At 41.7% G+C, this 19,705-nt stretch overlaps 1 protein-coding gene, 1 long non-coding RNA gene and 1 other non-coding gene across 4 annotated transcripts in view; 1 reads left to right on the top strand and 2 right to left on the bottom strand.

Annotated features, from left to right (window-relative positions):
* Positions 1-12,987, bottom strand: part of cfap97 (cilia and flagella associated protein 97) — a 29,686-nt gene extending 16,699 nt beyond the window's left edge. For both annotated transcript variants that reach the window (XM_090187146.1, XM_021619059.3), the window contains exons 1-6: positions 12,735-12,987; positions 11,530-11,883; positions 10,471-10,652; positions 7,337-7,505; positions 4,634-5,018; positions 4,109-4,410 (exon numbers count right to left, since the gene is read on the bottom strand). In XM_090187146.1, the coding sequence (XP_090043272.1) occupies positions 4,109-4,410; positions 4,634-5,018; positions 7,337-7,505; positions 10,471-10,652; positions 11,530-11,850 (1,359 nt within the window). In that variant the 5' untranslated portion in view covers positions 11,851-11,883; positions 12,735-12,987. The remainder of the gene's footprint in view (positions 1-4,108; positions 4,411-4,633; positions 5,019-7,336; positions 7,506-10,470; positions 10,653-11,529; positions 11,884-12,734) is intronic.
* trnar-ucu (transfer RNA arginine (anticodon UCU)) lies at positions 1,946-2,037 on the top strand. The gene is given in 2 exon segments: positions 1,946-1,982; positions 2,002-2,037. It is a non-coding gene; the product is annotated as a tRNA-Arg (tRNA).
* A 4,628-nt stretch (positions 12,988-17,615) lies between the features above and the next one.
* LOC118936707 (uncharacterized) lies at positions 17,616-18,030 on the bottom strand. The gene is made up of 2 exons (XR_005034179.2): positions 17,968-18,030; positions 17,616-17,728 (listed from the first exon to the last, which is right to left on the bottom strand). It is a non-coding gene; the product is annotated as an uncharacterized LOC118936707 (long non-coding RNA).
* Positions 18,031-19,705: the final 1,675 nt, after the last annotated feature.

The raw sequence follows: 19,705 nt of genomic DNA on the forward strand, positions 1-19,705 counted from the left end.
TAAATTATGTAGCAGTGAATTGGTTTATCTTCTTTTTTTTTTACCCCCTTTTTCGTGGTATCCAATTGCTACAACTCCCGTACGGGCTCGGGAGAGACGAAGGTCGAGAGTCATGCGTCCTCCGAAAAACAACCCAACCAAGCCGCACTGCTTCTTAACACAGCGTGCATCCAACCCGGCACCAATGTGTCGGAGGAAACACAGTACACCTAGCGACCTGCGCCCGGCCCGCCACAGGAGTCGCTAGTGCGCGATGAGACAAGGATATCCCTACCGGCCAAACCCTCCCTAACTCGGACGACGCTAGGCCAATTGTGGGTCGCCCCATGGACCTCTCGGTCGCGGCCGGCTGTGACAGGGCCTGGGCTCGAACCCAGAGTCTCTGGTGGCACAGCTAGCACTGCGCCACCCGGGAGGCCCGGTTTAGGTCTTATCTGACCAACAGAACATAAGTATGTAATGTTGGTGATGTTCTGTCAGAGGCCAAATAAATATCCTGTGGAGTACCGCAGGGATCAATTTTAGGGCCTCTTATTTTAAATATACGTTAATGATATGCCAGATACAGTAACGTGCAAACTCTTGCTTTATGCTGATGATTCAGCCATACTGGTATCAGGTAAGGATACAGTTTACTGAGTAAAGAATTGCATTTTGTTAAGAGATTGGTGGTCTGACAACAAATTGTCACTACATTTGGGAAAAACTGATTCGATTTCTTTTGTAACAAAACGTAGATTGCTTAGGGCTGACAAGATAACAAGAAACTGTGCAGGCAAGGAGATTGAATCTAAAACAAGTATCTTATCTTGGTGTGTCCCTAGATCAATCCTTTTCTAGAGACCTGATTGCTGCTAAAATCCTTTCTAAAATGGTGAACAAATTGAAATGTTTATATCATAACACGCAATATTTTAACATTAAAGTTAAGAAACTGCTGGTCTCAACCTTGATTCAGTGTCATTTTGATTATGCCTGCTCTGCTTGGTATAGTGGGCTATCAAAGCTGAAAAAGAGAATGCAGGTCATGCAAAATAATGTTATCAGGTACAGTGGGACAAAAAAGTATTTAGTCAGCCACCAATTGTGCAAGTTCTCCCACTTAAAAAAGATGAGAGAGGCCTGTATTTTCATCATAGGTAAACTTCAACTATGACAGACAAAATGAGAAGAAAAAAAATCCAGAAAATCACATTGTAGGATTTTTTATGAATTTATTTGCAAATTATGGTAGAAAATAAGTATTTGGTCACCTACAAACAAGCAAGATTTCTGGCTCTCACAGACACCAGTGACCACCTAAGCAATGATCATTTTAATGGAATGCCTTTTTTATGTCTCAGTGCATGATTGTGTTTAATATTTCCATACTTCAAATAAAGTTTGGAGAGCAGTAGATTAGGTGCTAAACCAGTTTAAGGCTAGATCCAACCCAAAAATGGTATGAGCGCTAGGAAGGAATAGGCGTGACTCTCCTATATTAAATATAGTAATCTGTGCCATAAAACCTTTAAATTAAACATTTACAGTGTTTAAAACAATTCTCATTGTATAAACTGCCTTAATTTTGCTGGACCCCAGGAAGAGTAGCTGCTGCAATGGCAGCAGCTAATGGGGATCTATAATAAATACTAAAACAAATCTCTCTTAGTACAGGGCTGTTGGAGTAGAGGTTGGGGTTGGCCTTGAACTCTATATAATGTCAATCTGTGCTGCCACCACTGTTGTGTCCACTGCCACCTGCTACCGTCTCTCTATGGCTGTACTGTGTCTGCTTTCACTGACCGGCCTGTGCTCTCAGACACACAGACAGCATACACAACCCTGGCAATTCTCCCTGAATAGCCCCCCCCCCCCCCCCCCCCCACACACACACACACACCACACACACACACACACACCACACACAGTTCAAAATATTCAGTTTCACACATGTGCAAGAAGTGGCTCCGTGGCGCAATGGATAGCGCATTGGACTTCTAGGCTTGTGAATGTGAGGTGATTCAAAGGTTGTGGGTTCGAGTCCCACCGGAGTCGCACTTTTTTTAAAAAGAAAGTGATACAGGAAAAAATGATAAAGGAAAACAAAATTATCGTAGTTACTCTAACAAATTTTCGTTGTTAAAAGTAGTATAGCATTTCGAAAGAGACTTGAGTAAGGCAAAATTCTGATATGTATCTTTGGCTAAATACATATAATAATTTCTCAACGAGCTACTAAAACACACATTTTTGTGAGCTAAATTTAACATAGTGACTTTTTTCAACATTTTGTTACAGCCTTATTCTAAAATGGATTAAATAGTTTCCCCCCCCCCCCCCCCCCCCATCAATCTACACACAATACCACACCATGACAAGCAAAAACAGGTAAAACTTTTTTTTGCAAATGTATTAAAAATAAAAAGTATTCAGACCCTTTACTCAGTACTTTGGTTCCAAACTTCCACCCATTTAAGAATGATGGAGGCCACTGTTCTTGGGGACCTTCAATGCTGCAGACATGTTTTTAGTACCCTTCCCCTGTGCCTTGATTACAATCCTGTCTTGGAGCTCTACGGACAATTCCTTCGACCTCATGGCTTGGTTTTTGCTCTGACATGCACTGTGAACTGTGGAACATTATATAGACAGGTGTGTGCCTTTCCAAATCATGTCCAATCAATTGAATTTACCTCAGTTGGACTCCAATCAAGTTGTCGAAACATATCAAGGATGATAAATGGAAACAGGATGCACCTGAGCTCAATTTCGAGTCTCATAGCAAAGGGTCTTAATACTGTAAATAATGTATTTCAGTTTTCTTTGTAATACATTTGCAAAAATGTCTAAAAACCTGTTTTCGCTTTGTCATTATGTGGGATAGATGAGGGAAAACAATAATTTAATCAATGTTAAAATAATGCTGTAACGTAACCAATATTTCTCTCTTGCTTCTCCTTCAGTTTGGAAGAAATGTATTTGTTCAAAACTGTTCAACTATTGTCTTTCTCTGAGTCAACTACTCACCACATGTTATGCACTGCAGTGCTAGGTAGCTGTAGCTTATGCTTTCAGTACTAGATTTAATTATCTGATCGGGTTGACAACATGTCAGCTGTTCTCCAGCTACATCATGTTGCTACCCTACAGAGTGCTGTTGAGGCTAATGTAGACCTTCTTTGCAAAATAGTATGTTTTAATCAATTATTTTGTGATGTGATTATATTTAGTATAGTTTAATCTAAAAATGATAAATTTTTTAATGTTTAACCATTCATATTTTTATGAAATTCACTGAGGAGGATGGTCCTCCCCATCATCCTCTGAGGAGCCTCCACTGCCTCACAAGTAGAGGATTATAGTTTTCGGAGTAAAATTGTGTGCACGCAGGCAACAGTTTGTGTGAAAATGGAACCAAAATGTCCATTACATATGTTTTCCGGATAATTCACTGAAATATTGTCCTTTGGAGGATAGTTTGGGACTTTGGGTTTAGCCAGCAAGGCCTCATTTAAGGACGTGGAACTTTTAGTCTGTACATAACATGGAACAGTTCTGGGCAGTAAAGAGTTACTTTTTCAAAATGCCTTTGCTGCAGCAACGTACATCATAGGGTGAAGCCAAGTGCCAAGTTCATAGCGATCTTCTAACCATAATATACAATAATATGCTCCTGATGGCACAGCTACAGTGCTGTGAAAAAGTATAAGCCCACTTTCTAATTTCCTCTACTGTTGTATATGATTGATGCTAACGTTATCAGATCTTCAACCAAATCCTAATATTAGAAAAAGGGAACCCGAGTGAACAAATAACAATTACATACCTATTTCATTTATTTCATAAACAAAGTTATGCAACACCTAATGCCCCTGTGTGAAAAAGTAATTGCCCCCTTACACTCAAAAACTGGTTGTGCCACCTTTAGCTTAAAAAATATAGAAAAATCAGAAAGGGGGCAAATATTTTTTCACGGCACTGTACATCCACTTTGAAGCAAGTCTGGACTCATTTGAGCTTGAAATAAACAAAAATCCCAATAAACACAATGTAACTTTGAAACAATAAAGCCAAACACCCAATTACAAAAGATAAGTTACACACACAAAAAGAGAAGAACACTCACCAGGTTCTCCTTCTCGATACGCTGCTGCTCGCGCTGCCTGTTGAGGGCGCTGTGGTAGAGGCGGACAGGGGGCGGACCCCCTCCTCCTCCGTTGGACCTCCTCCGGGAGCTACTGGTGGTGCTGGTGCCCCCCGTACTACCCGGTCGCGAGTGGGGCGAGGGGCGCGACAGCTGGCGCAGCAGCCTCTGGTTCTCCCGGTCAATCTGCCGCACCTCGTCGTTGCTAAAGGAGTAATTCTTCCTATTCCTGCCTCCACTGGGGCAGTCGATGGCCAGGCCACTCCCCAGGCGACTGAGGAAGGCTTCAGAGAGAGAGGAGGGAGAGATGACAGAGGAGGAAGCAGCAGATAAACATTTTGTTAGTTAGCTGTCTGATTTGTTACAAATGGAGCATCTGCATGTCAATGAAAATATTTATAAAAAACATATGTAAACCGCCACTTTCTCAGATAGCTCCTGTCCTCCTGGACTGACGCCCCCGCCCACCCGCACATACACCTCAGCCCCTGCTTCTCCCCACCTCACCTTCTTCTACATCTGGGTTCCAGGAGCCCCCTTCCTCCTCCTCCTGGGGTATGCTGCTGAGGTTACCAGTGGGAGCGCTCCCCTCTGTCCCTCTATGCTGCTGCTGCATGACACCCACACCCCCAGGCCCCACACCCTCCTCCTCCACCACCACCCTCCCCACTCCCAGGTCCAGGGACTGGGCGGGGCTGACGTCGGGGGTGGACAGTGGGGTCACGTCAGTCACTGTGTCTTCCTCTTCTTCAAGGGTGACGGTGGTGTGAGGCATCTCTCTGGGCGCTGCCGAGCCCAGCCTGGGGGGCCTCCATCTGGGGGAGGAGGGCATGGATGTCTGGTGGGTTGGGAGCCCGGGCTTGGGAGAGGGCTCTGGGCATCCAGTATGCACCTGAAGGAAGAATAAGATGCATTCAGGGAGTTGTTTTAACAGTTAAAACGAGATAAATTCTGGATTTTAAGAGTGTCTTAACTCCTGTTGAACAACTTACTGCAACCACAACAGTGCCAACATTTACATTTGAGTCATTTAGCAGATGCTGATGCCCATTTCCAGACTGTTATGCAGATCGACAGTTAGCAGTGATTCTCAGTACTCCTGTGCCAGTTGAGTACTGCAGGTTTTTGTCCCAGCTTAGCGTCATCACACCTGATTCAACTCATCAACAGATGTTTAAAAAATAAGGCTCAGTGGCAAATTAATGTCCAACTAGTCAGTTACAACTGTGTGGAGTTTGTGACAGCAACTAGGTAAGCTTTTTACAGTATTATAGACTCTATTTCCTGGGATTTCTATGATATTCTATATACACTGCTCAAAAAAATAAAGGGAACACTTAAACAACACAATGTAACTCCAAGTCAATCACACTTCTGTGAAATCAAACTGTCCACTTAGGAAGCAACACTGATTGACAATACATTTCACATGCTGTTGTTCATATGGAAGAGACAACAGGTGGACATTATAGGCAATTAGCAAGACACCCCCAATAAAGGAGTGGTTCTGCAGGTGGGGACCACAGACCACTTCTCAGTTCCTATGCTTCCTGGCTGATGTTTTGGTCACTTTTGAATGCTGGCGGGGCTTTCACTCTAGTGGTAGCATGAGACGGAGTCTACAACCCACACAAGTGGCTCAGGTAGTGCAGCTCATCCAGGATGGCACATAAATGCGAGCTGTGGCAAGAAGGTTTGCTGTGTCTGTCAGCGTAGTGTCAAGAGCATGGAGGCGCTACCAGGAGACAGGCCAGTACACCAGGAGACGTGGAGGAGGCCGTAGCAGGGCAACAACCCAGCAGCAGGACCACTACCTCCGCCTTTGTGCAAGGAGGAGCAGGAGGAGCACTGCCAGAGCCCTGCAAAATGACCTCCAGCAGGCCACAAATGTGCATATGTCTGCTCAAACGGTCAGAAACAGACTCCATGAGGGTGGTATGAGGGCCCGACGTCCACAGGTGGGGGTTGTGCTTACAGCCCAACACTGTGTAGGACGTTTTTCATTTGCCAAAGAACACCAAGATTGGCAAATTCGCCACTGGCGCCCTGTGCTCTTCACAGATGAAAGCAGGTTCACACTGAGCACGTGACAGACGTGACAGTCTGGAGACGCCGTGGAGAACGTTCTGCTGCCTGCAACATCCTCCAGCATGACCGGTTTGGCGGTGGGTCAGTCATGGTGTGGGGTGGCATTTCTTTCGGGGGCCGCACAGCCCTCCATGTGCTCGCCAGAGGTAGCCTGACTGCCATTAGGTACCGAGATGAGATCCTCAGACCCCTTGTGAGACCATATGCTGGTGCGGTTGGCCCTGGGTTCCTCCTAATGCAAGACAATGCTAGACCTCATGTGGCTGGAGTGTGTCAGCAGTTCCTGCAAGAGGAAGGCATTGATGCTATGGACTGGCCCGCCCGTTCCCCCGACCTGAATCCAATTGAGCACATCCGGGACATCATGTCTCGCTCCATCCACCAACGCCACGTTGCACCAGACTGTCCAGGAGTTGGCGGATGCTTTAGTCCAGGTCTGGGAGGAGATCCCTCAGGAGACCATCCGCCACCTCATCAGGAGCATGCCCAGGCTTTGTAGGGAGGCCATACAGGCACGTGGAGGCCACACACACTACTGAGCCTCATTTTGACTGGTTTTAAGGACATTACATCAAAGTTGGATCATCCTGTAGTGTGGTTTTCCACTTTAATTTTGAGTGTGACTCCAAATCCAGACCTCCATGGGTTGATACATTTCATTTCCATTGATAATTGTTGTGTGATTTTGTTGTCAGCACATTCAACTATGTAAAGAAAAAAGTATTTAGTAAGAATATTTAATTCATTCAGGTCGAGGATGTGTTATTTTAGTGTTCCCTTTATTTTTTTGAGCAGTGTAGAAGACCCCCTTACCTTCCTGATCTTCATTAGTGCAAACCGTAGCAAAACATTTTGCTACAAAAATGAGTGTTTCTTATTAGGGCCCTCCACATTTCAGCCCGTTTGGTTCGTAGTGAATTCAACCCAGGTGTTTCCCTACTGAGCTGGGACAAATAGCTAGACCCTATGCGAATACTCTTAAAATGCATCCTTCTTTCCTCCCTTCCTTGAAGTAACCATTGGGTATGTGTACAAAGCTGAGCAGTACGGCAGCTCTCTCCAGGAGCAGGCTTGAGAATGACTAGCCTCAACCAGTTAGACAAGAACAAGTTGTAATCCTACCATGTCCACAGAGTGAGAGGGCTCGGAGGAGCAGCTCTCCCCACTGCTGTAGCTCTCATCAGTCTCCGACTCGGATGAAGTGGAAGATGGGGACAAACTCCTGTGGCGGAGCTTCCTGACAGGCTTCTTGGGAATGCCGTGTTGTGTCCCATTAGGTCCGGGTATCAACCTTGGGTTAACAAAATATAAGGTCATGAAACAAAGGCTTACCCATCCAACTGAATGACATGGCACAGTCTAGATAAGAACACAACCTGGTAAACAGAAGACGCAAATGCTTTTCCTGCATATTGGAACACTATACTGTTGATTTGATGTCTGTAATGCTTCAGATGTCAAAATCATTGCACGGATGGCAAGTGTCTGCAGGTTTTCACTCCTCACTTGTACTTGATTGATCAATTAACCCTATCAGTCCTGAGAACCCATCTAAAATTGGCTTTCCATTTATCCAACTTTCATATACAGTGGGGCAAAAAAAGTATTCAGTCAGCCACCAATTGTGCAAGTTCTCCCACTTAAAAAGATGAGAGAGGTCTGTAATTTTCATCATAGGTACACTTCAACTATGACAGACAAAATTAGAAAAAAAATCCAGAAAATCACATTGTAGGATTTTTAATGAATTTATTTTCAAATTATGGTGGAAAATAAGTATTTGGTCACCTACAAACAAGCAAGATTTCTGGCTCTGTGAAAACCTCCTTCCATCAGCAAGGGCATTGAAGATGAAACGTGGCTGGGTCTGTCAGCATGACAATGATCCCAAACACACCGCCCGGGCAACGAAGGAGTGGCTTCGTAAGAAGCATTTCAAGGTCCTGGAGTGGCCTAGCCAGTCTCCAGATCTCAACCCCATAGAAAATCTTTGGAGGGAGTTGAAAATCCATGTTGCCCAGCAACAGCCCCAAAACATCACTGCTCTAGAGGAGATCTGCATGGAGGAATGGGCCAAAATACCAGCAACAGTGTGTGAAAACTTACAGAAAACGTTTGACCTCTGTCATTGCAAATGGTATATAACAAAGTACTGAGATAAATAATTATTTGGTCAATAACAAAAGTTTTCCACCATAATTTGCAAATAAATTCATAGAAATGTGATTTTCTCATTTTGTCTGTCATAGTTGAAGTGTACCTATGATGATAATTACAGGCCTCTCATCTTTTTAAGTGGGAGAACTTGCACAATTGGTGGCTGACTAAATACTTTTTTGCCCCACTGTATCTGCATGTCCAGCCCCTATAATTAGCCTCACAATGAAGTGTTTTACCATTGTAGGACAACCAGGGGTCAAGTAGAACACAAAACAATTTGAAATAAACAGTTGCATTCACGAGTATTATTGACAGATCTCAATAAAAAAAATTACAGTCTCAAAGAAAACCATTAGTAACACACTACGCCGTTATGGATTAAAATCCTGCAGCGCACGCAAGGTCTCCCTGCTCAAGCCAGCGCATGTCCAGGCCCGTCTAAAGTTTGCCAATGACCATCGGGATGATCCAGAGAGGAATGGGAGAAGGTCATGTGGTCTGATGAGACAAATAGAGGTTTTTGGTCTAAACACCACTCGCCGTGTTTGGAGGAAGAAGGATGAGTACAACCCCAAGAATACCATCCCAACCGTGAAGCATGGAGATGGAAACATCATTCTTTGGGGATGCTTTTCTGCAAAGGGGACAGGACGACTGCACCGTATTGAGGGGAGGATAGATGGGGCCATGTATTGCGAGATCTTGGCCAACAACTTCCTTCCCTCAGTAAGAGCGTTGAATATGGATCGTGGCTGGGTCTTCCAGCATGACAACGACCCGAAACACACAGCCAGGGCAACTAAGGAGTAGCTCCATAAGAAGCATCTCAAGGTCCTGGAGTGGCCTAGCCAGTCTCCAGACCTGAACCCAATAGAAAATCTTTGGAGGGAGCTGAAAGTCCCTATTGCCCAGCGACAGCCCCGAAACCTGAAGGATCTGGAGAAGGTCTGTATGGAGGAGTGGGCCAAAATCCCTGCTGCAGTGTGTGCAAACCTGGTCAAGAACTACAGGAAACGTATGATCTCTGTAATTGCAAACAAAGGTTTCTGTACCAAATATTAAGTTATGCTTTTCTGATGTATCAAATACTTATGTCATGCAATAAAATGCTAATTAATTACTTAAAAATCATACAATGTGATTTTCTGGATTTTTGTTTTAGATTCCGTCTCTCACAGTTGAAGTGTAGCTATGATAAAAATTACAGACATGTAAATAGGAAAACCTGCAAAATCGGCAGTGTATCAAACACTTGTTCTCTCCACTGTATGTGACCTTATTACAGTTTTAGACACACTATGTCCTGGGATTTCCTATGATCTTCTATGTAGAAGAACCCCTTACCTAACAACTCATGTAACTTGTGAACATCATAAAGCAAAACATGTTACATGTGCATGTTTGTGAGAGTCTCAGAGTAGATATCTTTCAATAGTTTGTAGCTCAAACAATTAGGACTCTACAGACGTTTTTGTAAGACCCAGCCTGGGCTCCTTGAGGATCCACCCTTGTCTCACAAACACTGCTCTAGCTCAGCCCCCGTTAATCACAGACTAATGAGCAAGGCAGTTAACCCCCAACAACAACTGCTCGCCGATGATGTGGACGTCAACTAAGGCAGCCACCCGCACCTCTCTGATTCAGTATTGGTATCTACGGATGCAGACGAAATAAACACATCCAATGGTCCAACTCAGTAGTCTTTAGCTCAAACAAAAATGTTTAAAAGGGGTTATAAGTCCAAAATGCACCAGCATTACGGTGGGACTCATTGAGTTAAGGTCACTGATTAGTTAAGAACTCCCCTCACCTGGTTGTTTAGGTCTTAATTGGACACAAATTGAAAGGAAATAACAAAAACTAGCAAGACACTGCCCTCCACGAAATGAGTTTGACACTCCTGCATAATGTTACAAGCTTGTTTGCTGCTATCTTGGCCAGGCCTCCTTTGGGAAAGACATTTATAATCTCAATAGCCACATAAATAATAAATAAATACACGAAGATAAGAAATTGTATGCTGATTTAAATTTTGAGAAGGAAATATGGGATTCCTAAAAAAAAAGAATCTGGAAAAAAAATCATAATCTTTGAACCTTTGACCCAGTGGCCTCCCCGACTCTTCCTCGCTTTCATCTTGGCTCTGATGATAGCCATCTTCATCATCATCGGCGCCTTCTTCCTGCTCCTCTGCCGATGATGCCGTGCGGATGTCGCTGGAGCTCTTGGAGTGGATGCTAGATACCTCCTCTGCACCGCTGCCGTCCTTCACCTCCGACTAGAAAGGTAAGTAAATATAGTTTACAACTACTACAAATATTACAATAGACCATGGTTAGACAAATTTGTTTTAGGCAGCTCCCTGGTCATGGAACAGTTCTCAAGCTTTTGATGGACATGTTATTGAAATTATTATCACTAAGAACATGAATGATGAGGATTGCATTTGATTTGACTACTGTTTGTTTTAAATCTGTACTGTATTGTATAAAAACAATTGGAATTCTAATGGACATTTTTTTTCAAATAATTATGCTTCCTTGACATTGATTTTGATTAGGCCTCAATTCTAATGTACCCCAAGCCTGGGCAGTTTGTATTGAGTGGCATAATGCCACCTTGTGGCGTAATGTAGAATGATGAAGCTACAGACTTTTTAAAAATTTTATTTAACTAGGCAAGTCAGTTAAGAACAAATTCTTATTTACAATAACGGCCTATCTCGGCCAAACCCTAAACCGGATGACGCTGGGCCAAATGTGCACAGCCCTATGGGACTCCCAATCACGGCTGGTTGTGATACAGCCTGGAATCGAACCAGGGTCTGTAGTAACGCCTTTAGCACTGAGATACAGTGCCTTAGACCGCTGCGCCCCTCGGGAGCCCCGCAACTTGTCTAGTACAAGTTATTACTCCTGCATACTGTTATGCCTGCATGTGCACTGTAAATCGGTTACAGATAGAGTGCATTCTGATTTTATAATAAAGCACTTGTTGCCCTTTCCTTGTGACTTTACCTTGACCTGGGTAAAGGGGTTGGGAAAAGTCACAAGGGAAAGGGTAAAAGATGACAGTGGTTATTTTCATCAGACAATCCTTGTTCATGCCTTTCTTACAGAACATTCACCAAATAGCCTCACCATTAGCATGCCTACCTCTGATTTATTGGACGATATGCTAGAAGACCTGCTCCTCCTGTCTTCGGCCTCAAAGCCATGACCCTTCTCCTCTGTCCTCGGTTGAAATATTACTCCTGCAGGACTAGGGTCCCTAGTACCACCACCGGACCTCTCTGTACCACTACGCCGCTCTGTCTGTGGAGTCTCCGGCTGGATGTCTGGCTCCTTTCTAGCCTCAGAGCTTATTTCACTCTTTCTTTCACTCTTCCCTTGCTCTTTGCTGATGCTGTCACAATCAGCGTCGCTGTCGAAAAACGAGTGATCCACCTCGCCCTCCAGTTCTTTGGGGCTGTACATAACAGTTGTCTCCTTCAGCACTCTGGTCGAGAACTGGAGAGAGATAAGGGGACATGTTTTATTTATTTATATTCGATACTCTCAGCTGGTTAATACTTCATTTAAATTCGAAACGGTAGCCTATAGGTGACCCTATAGGTGACATATTTAATCAAACCAGCATTAGCAATGTTTAGGCTATATGCATTGTATTTGTTGATAAACTGCCTCGCACACACAATGTAGCTACCTACATAATGTCAGCTACAGTAGCTAGCTAACTGTGAGGGAAGTCTAAAAAGCACATTTACAGTACCCAATGCCAAAGGCATTTAGCTATTTTATTTGACCACAGGACAATGCATCTAGCACTTAATTGCAGGTTTTATTGATCAACGTAAAACATCCACCGTTCTAATGGAAGAGCTAGCTAACTCTAGTAAAACAGTTAATATGTGTACGTTAACGTTAGCAAGGTGTGGAAGTTCCTTGATATCACTGACGTTAACGTTAGCTAGTTACTGTTAAGCTAGCTAGTAGAAAGACTGACACTTTTACAGTCAGTACCCAAAGTAACGTTACCCAGGGCATTCTGCATTCAGTGATTTATTTGACTACAGGACACTGCAAATAACGCTTCAGTGTAGCCTTGATTGATGGGAAAGCTAGTAACGTTAGCTAGCTCAAGTAAAACATCCACATCTCAAATGGAAGTTAGCTAGCTAGCATAAAGACAGACAGTTAACTTTACTATAACGTTATCAAGTCAATATCCTACAAAAGACCGAATCAAGGCAGCTGATCCTATCAAGAAAGCTCTGCTAACGTCAGCCTAACCTAGCTAGCTAACGTTAGCTAGCTAGCTACAATAAAGCACACTAGATATATTTTTTTTACGACCTTACCTGGCATGCACGCTAAGTGTATGACTCAAGACAAATCAGTTGGTTAATTAGCTAGCTTTGTTTTTTTTGTCTATGCCGTTATAACCAAGCAGTCTCCATGTAACGTTACTTTAAATGGCATATTGAAAGTAGTTTGCTAACGTTACATGAAACGAAGCTAGACTAAATATGTGTGGGTTGAATAGCTAATGTAACTAAGCAACGTCTTCTTCTTTTTGGTGTGGCTTTCCGGAAGACTAGACGCTGTGGACAGGGTTGCCAGGTTACCTTACATTTCTAGTCCAATGACCCTCAAAACCAACCCAATGCCTGAAAACTATAGTTTTTGCGCAGCAAGAGAGTACTTGACACATGAAATCCAATAAACTGTTTTTCCATAAATTAATCGAACAAATTAAGAAGGATTATCTTCTAAGTAACTTGTAATGACGTTACGATCGGGTTTCCATCCAAATAATAATATTGCGAGTTAGCTAAAGTAATAAAGGAATTTGAATATGTTGCAAGAGAAAAGATAATTCAGTCCAGATAATTTTCTATCAATGGGTGTCGATTTAACTCTGTCTACTTTTGGCATAAAATTGACAGGAGAGTTAGAGTGATGAAAGTTAGACAGAGGATATCGAAATCTCTACCCAAGAAACACTTGGAAGAACTTAAAAAAACTAATGTTATGCAATTTTTCTGGCAATTGTGCCTTAATAATAAGTGCCAAATGTTAAGACTACATACAACCCGTTATAAATGGCCTATCTGCTAGATTGGCTTGTCATTTCTATAGGCATAGGCTACTGACACAAATCTTGGTTTATGATTGAAATTCAGCTTTGCCATTGGTTTGCTTAGCTAAATGCAGGTAGCCTATAGCCCCTGAAAGGCCTACATCTAATTTCAGATAGCCTACAGTAGCCTAGGCAAGATGTAAACTGAACGATTTAGCAATTTGCTTAGTTTAAATTGACATTCTAATTTATTCAACATGAATAGTGAGGCGATTTAGAGGTAAAAATTGCTTGTATTGTCCAATAGCCTGCTGGAATAAGCTTCTGGGGATGGGGTCTTAATTTAAATCACTAAACAAATATTAACAATATGGATATGAACTGAATATGCTTGACAACATCAGCCAGTGTTTTATCTGTAGCCTAATCTGACTGACTGACTGTTACTGTCAATCTAATGCATTCTAACAACAGCTGATAATTGCGAGAGCTGTGACCAATGCTCCCTACAATTTTGGGGGGCACTGAGCAAATTTGAGGTCTTGTGAGCAGAAACTTGAACATTGTGAGAATTTACAGTGAACACTGAGGCTGTACAGTTTTAGACAGTAGCCAATAGGCTATTGTGACTATCTGAGCATAATGTAGGCCTACCAACAAAACCAATGGAGCAAATTCCATAACATTTTCACATGGAAAAAGCTTTTGATTTCTATGATATAGCCTATATGTGGTGTTCAGCGCAGGCCTACATTGCACGAGACTTTTAAAAACGTTTTTTACATTATGAAGGGCTTGATATTAATACTTTTTTACTTGGTCTGTAACATGATGTGCCAAATATGTGACTGTAAATTGTGTTGTGTTGTATGATGCAAGAAACCACTTTACAATATAAAATAGGTTATTATTACCATACAGAGATTTAGACAATGTAAATTGTTGTAATATTTGTTTTGTCTTTTGAGGATTAAACAGAAATCCTCCATCCGCTTGTTTTAAAAATAGCTATATTTATTTTCAAATACCGAAAGTGAGAGGTTGTAATCTGAATAAAGGGAAAAAGGCCCTTCTTGAACACGGGCTGACATTCTTACTAATCTGCTAGCAAAACAGTTTAGATTTGAGTATATCTTTTGTATGATGTAAGCCTTTAGTGAGAGGTCTAATGCTTTAATATTCAGTCATTTCTTCACTCCGAATACATATTCATTAGATAAATAGGCCTGTTTAATTTTGTCTGGCTTGCCATTCCAAGGCTCTGAAAAGCATCCAATTATTTCTGGTCCCATGCCGTCGCGGATACGAAAGGTTCAGGAGGCCCTTAGCACTTCATATCTGGTTTAAAGACTACTGCCATTCTGTTGGCATACCTTTTATAGATAACTTTGACACCTTTTGGAAACAGAAGATGTTCTACAGGCATGACGAAGTCCATCCAAATCATCTTGACTCCTGGACTCTTTCCACACATTTCAAGGCTTCGTTGAGAGAATGACTTATCAATGAATCAAGCCCTGCTCAGATAATCCCTGCTATTGTATCGCTGAGTTGTCGTTGTGCTGCAGAAAATGTACATAGTCCCAGAAGCATTGTAAGTCATAATGTAAGTAACTTAATTTATGTCCCTCTAAGTCCCTTGAATGCCTCTATTGATCCTATATCAATTGCATGCAGTAAGCATGTGTCTATGAACCAGAGTTATATTGTTAGCACTGAGGTGGTGTGCCCTTGTAGGAAGTTGGCTGGATGCAGCTCACCCTCCACTATCAGCTCAAACATAAACATCACTGCCTGTTTGGCCCTGTCCGGGGGTATCGTCGGACGGGGCCACAGTGTCTCCCGACCCCTCCTGTCTCAGCCTCCAGTATTTATGCTGCAAAAGTTTGTCGGGGGGCTAGGGTCAGTCTGTTATATCTTGAGTATTTCTCCTGTCTTATCCAGTGTCCTGTGTGAATTTAAGTATGCTCTCTTTAATTCTCTCTCTTTTTCTTTCTTTCTCTCTTTCTTTCTTTCTCTTGGAGGACCATGCCTCAGGACTAACTGGCCGTGCTGCTGCTCCAGTTTCAACTGTTCTGCCTGCGGCTATGGAACCCTGACCTGTTCACTGGACATGCTTCCTGTCCCAGACCTGCTGTTTTCAACTCTATAGAGACAGCGGTAGAGATACTCTGAATGATCGGCTATGAAAAGTAAACTGACATTTACTCCTGAGGTGCTGACCTGTTGCACCTTCTACAACCACTGTGATTATTACACTGCAAAAATTAAAATCTAAGTAAGATTAAATATCTTAAATCAAGGCAATATATGCTTGTTTTTCTTCTTATCAGCCAGTTTTTATGTTGGAGCATTTCACTTGTTTCAAGATTTTTTGTCCTTAATAAGATAACTTGTTACTGAGATTGTATTACTGGTTCTGCGTAACTTAGTGCTCGAAACTAGAATTATAAAGCTGTTTGAACACTAACAAGTACAAAACTGCTTTGTCAAAGTCAGAATTTCTTATTTCAAGCATCTTATCCTTTTCATCTCTTCACATATTAAGAACAGACCAAACGGAATTCACTGTTTTAATATCAATCTTACACACAGCACAGCAATCATGTAGACAAAATACAGTACAGAAAAAAGACATATCTATATTCATATCTGGGGAACACACTGAGTCATTTGAACAATTCTATTACATCCCCAAGATGGTATTTGACTTGTACATAAGTTTGGATCTTGTTGCTAATTGTGTAAGAGGTTAAATAAACCAGCTTTTTAGCATCCACTAACTCAGTGGCCTGTGCAAGGTGTGGGACCTCAACTTGATAAACCATGACGTTTCTATCAAAGCGTATAGTTTGAAATGGTTGATATTCCAAACAATAAAGCCTAGAATCAACAAGAAATATGTTTTTGACCAGTCCAAATCCTGGCATACTTTGGCAAAGATCATGGACTTCTGAGTTATGTATTTATTAGAATTTATTACAAGCCATTTGACTGATACAGCATGGTTTACTTCATTGAAACATAGGAAGTCCCTCAATTTTCTACGTAAATATTGTTTATTTATTATGTTTATGGGGAGAGAAAAAAAGGGGTAAAAATTCAACAACAAAAAAAAAAAGGAATAACAGAATTCACTGAGTCCAGATCAAGTTGTCCTGACAAGACAATATGATTCAAAACACATTTGACTTCCAATGGGGCTATGCCCTCCAGAATGACATGCATAATGTATTGCGGAGTTTGTTGTTGATATCAAAGGCTGGGAATTCAACTAACTTGCTCCTTCTATTGATCCCATATGTTGTTCTCAGGCTGTTGCGAAGCAAGTCCGTCTGTGCCTTTTCTATTTCATCACACTGTCTGACATGCTTCTCCAATGTCCTTTTAGTATATGCATCCTCATTGAAGTGTGACTGCATGTAGTCAAAAGAACACTCACAGTGTCTGCACTTACTGTAGGCAAAGCCCACACGCTCTTTGAACCCTGCTAGTTCATGTTGTGCCAGGGTGTCTCCACAGAGAGCAACCATGGCACCATATATCGTTTTCTCTCCATTTAATAGTTAGCATTTTAACCCCACTGTACAATCATCCATGTCTTCCATGATTGTATTCAATATTACATCTACACCAGATTGACAGAGGTCTGCTGATCTAGCCATGGCAAGTAGCCTGATAGCAGCCAGTTTAGACCTGTATTTTGGATGTATATTTCCTAGGGTGTCGTACACCATTAACAACTTGTTTTTTGATGCAAAGGATCCTAGTGGATTACAAATTTCTACTTAATCCGTTTACAGAACACAGATATTCTCTGAAAATAAGGGATGTGATTTTAGAGAGAAAGAGCACCATCAACAATGTCATTAAAAAAACTTTCCCTGCACATCTGGGGTCCCTTTTCAACCATAGACAAAATCCTTGGGTTTGATAAGAACTGTTCTAGACTTTTGACTAATGGTATATAAATTATTTTATTATCTTTGATGAAAATGTATTTTGATCCTCCACATTTCATCCTGCATATGGTTCGAGCAATTGGAATTTCCTCTGTGTCCAAACAGCTAAACTGCTTCTTAATAACACTGTCCTGTCTAAATGTTGTTGCAACACCAGCAAAAGGGTTAATGAAATTGTCAAATATATCCATTGCATCTTTTTCAAGTTGACCTGAATGTTTATTTAGCACTGCCTCCATCTGCTTCCTGAGGCTGTCCAATAGTGATGATTGATACTGCTGTACCCCAGAACAATGTCATTCACACCTTTCTGAAAATGAGAGCGAGAGAGGTGGGGAAGTCATCAGTCATGGAGGTTGGAACACACCATCATGTATACCTATGATATTCAGATTTGCTTATGACATATTCATTAACATAAGGGATCAACATTAATAAGGTGGACAACCTAGCACTGAGGATAAACTCAACCATCACTGAACCATTACAAAATGCTCTGCATAATGTAACAAACCAAATGCTGTGCTCTGTTCAGAAAAAGCATCTTACCTGTGAGAGACAATGCTTGGCTCTGTCATTTATCACAAAAGCAGTGGCATGTGTTGTCAGATCCTTTAAAAAAATGTTTTATATTGAATGTAGTATCCTGACATGTGCGGGCTGGACATTACTAGTTCATGACAAGTATAATGTTTGTGACAGGATAAGTGGTTGCGAAGACTGACTATGAATGCTATTAGTAAATGTAAGTACTTCAAAAATATGGTCAATTTCAGATGATTGCCACCAACCGAGTAACTTACTTCTTGCACTGTGACAGCTCCGTGTTGGTTAATGCCCCTTTGCCCTTCATCTGAGTCAGATGTATGGAGTTGATTATTAGTGATGCTGGAGTTAGCTAGTAGCTGATCGGGTTGAATGTTGTCCTCAAAGAAACATCAAAGAAACATATTATTATTTGAAATTGTATTTAGTTTCACCAATAGAGCTATTTAAGTGTTTTGTTCCTATTTATCATGGATTATTTTCACATTAACCCAGCTTTAGCAATGAGAGTCATTATAGCTAAAATTATCGAATAGCCTATGGACAGTATGACTTTGGTCCGTGTATCGTCCGTTTATTCAATATTTTTTTTAAATCCAGAGAACCAAAAAAGAAATGCTAACTAGCTACTTACTTGTTCCGGTGGTACTTTGCTTTCCTCCGATGGCTGTTCATCTGGTCGGGTGCAATCAAGTAGGTGTTGAAGGTGGTTTCTCTTTACATGATGATAGAAGGAATTGTACACTCTATATTTCTCAGTGCATCCGTCAATACCAAAGAGCAATCCCAAATCAGGGCTGCGACTGCAATCTATTGATACGGCTCAATAAGAGTTTCAATTAAAAAGTAATAAAAACGCAGCAGATAACGCACCGCCAAAGCATCTTGAACGTTACTAAAAGCAAACGCAAGTAAAACGTTCCCACTGCTTTCGATGAAAAGGGCGGAAAGAACTGAAAATGATGTTCACAAGTATTTATAATACGACCAGTAATTTGATTCGAGTACAACAGCACTGGGACTTTTAACTATACATGTATCACTCCGCTTTACAGGTGTTCTAATAACCGTTAATTACATTAACGATCGTTATCTATCTTAAATTGTAACAAACTTCACACCGCAAAGATTAACATATTTCCAAAAATAACATTTGAGTTCAATTATGAATGGTCGTCAGGAGAGGACGGTAAGTGTAGACCTATACAAAGTAGCAGTAGCAAGCTAGTGTGTAGGAAAATGTATATGTGGTGCTTGGCAACAGTCCAGTCCCAGACCAGTTGGGGAACTATGTGTCTCAGTCCAGTTGTGGAACTATGTGTGTTGGCGGAGCCAAATAAATGATTAAATAAATAAACAAATCACAATCTGATGTTGCTTATTACTGTTAACTAGTATATTGCGCTTGTAGAACTGTTGTATAAAAGCAATATCACACTCGTGGTCGTGCTGTTATACTGAATATTATTATCTGCGGCCTCGTACCAACGACCGAATCACAGCTGTGCTGATATTCAGCACTCCCTCTCGTGTGATAATGCTTAACGGACGTACATATGTTCATCACATTATCTAGCTACATAAGGGAGGCCTATAACTAAAAAGTCAAAGACGGTCCAAATCTTTGAGTCATCTAACACCATGAATGAAGATGGAATGGATGACACACATCCAGGCATGGAACATACAGTGCCTTGCGAAAGTATTCGGCCCCCTTGAACTTTGCGACCTTTTGCCACAT

This window comes from Oncorhynchus mykiss, chromosome 10 (genome assembly GCF_057628025.1).
Source record: "Oncorhynchus mykiss isolate SJ-2025 chromosome 10, ASM5762802v1, whole genome shotgun sequence".
Taxonomy (NCBI): Eukaryota; Metazoa; Chordata; class Actinopteri; order Salmoniformes; family Salmonidae; genus Oncorhynchus; species Oncorhynchus mykiss.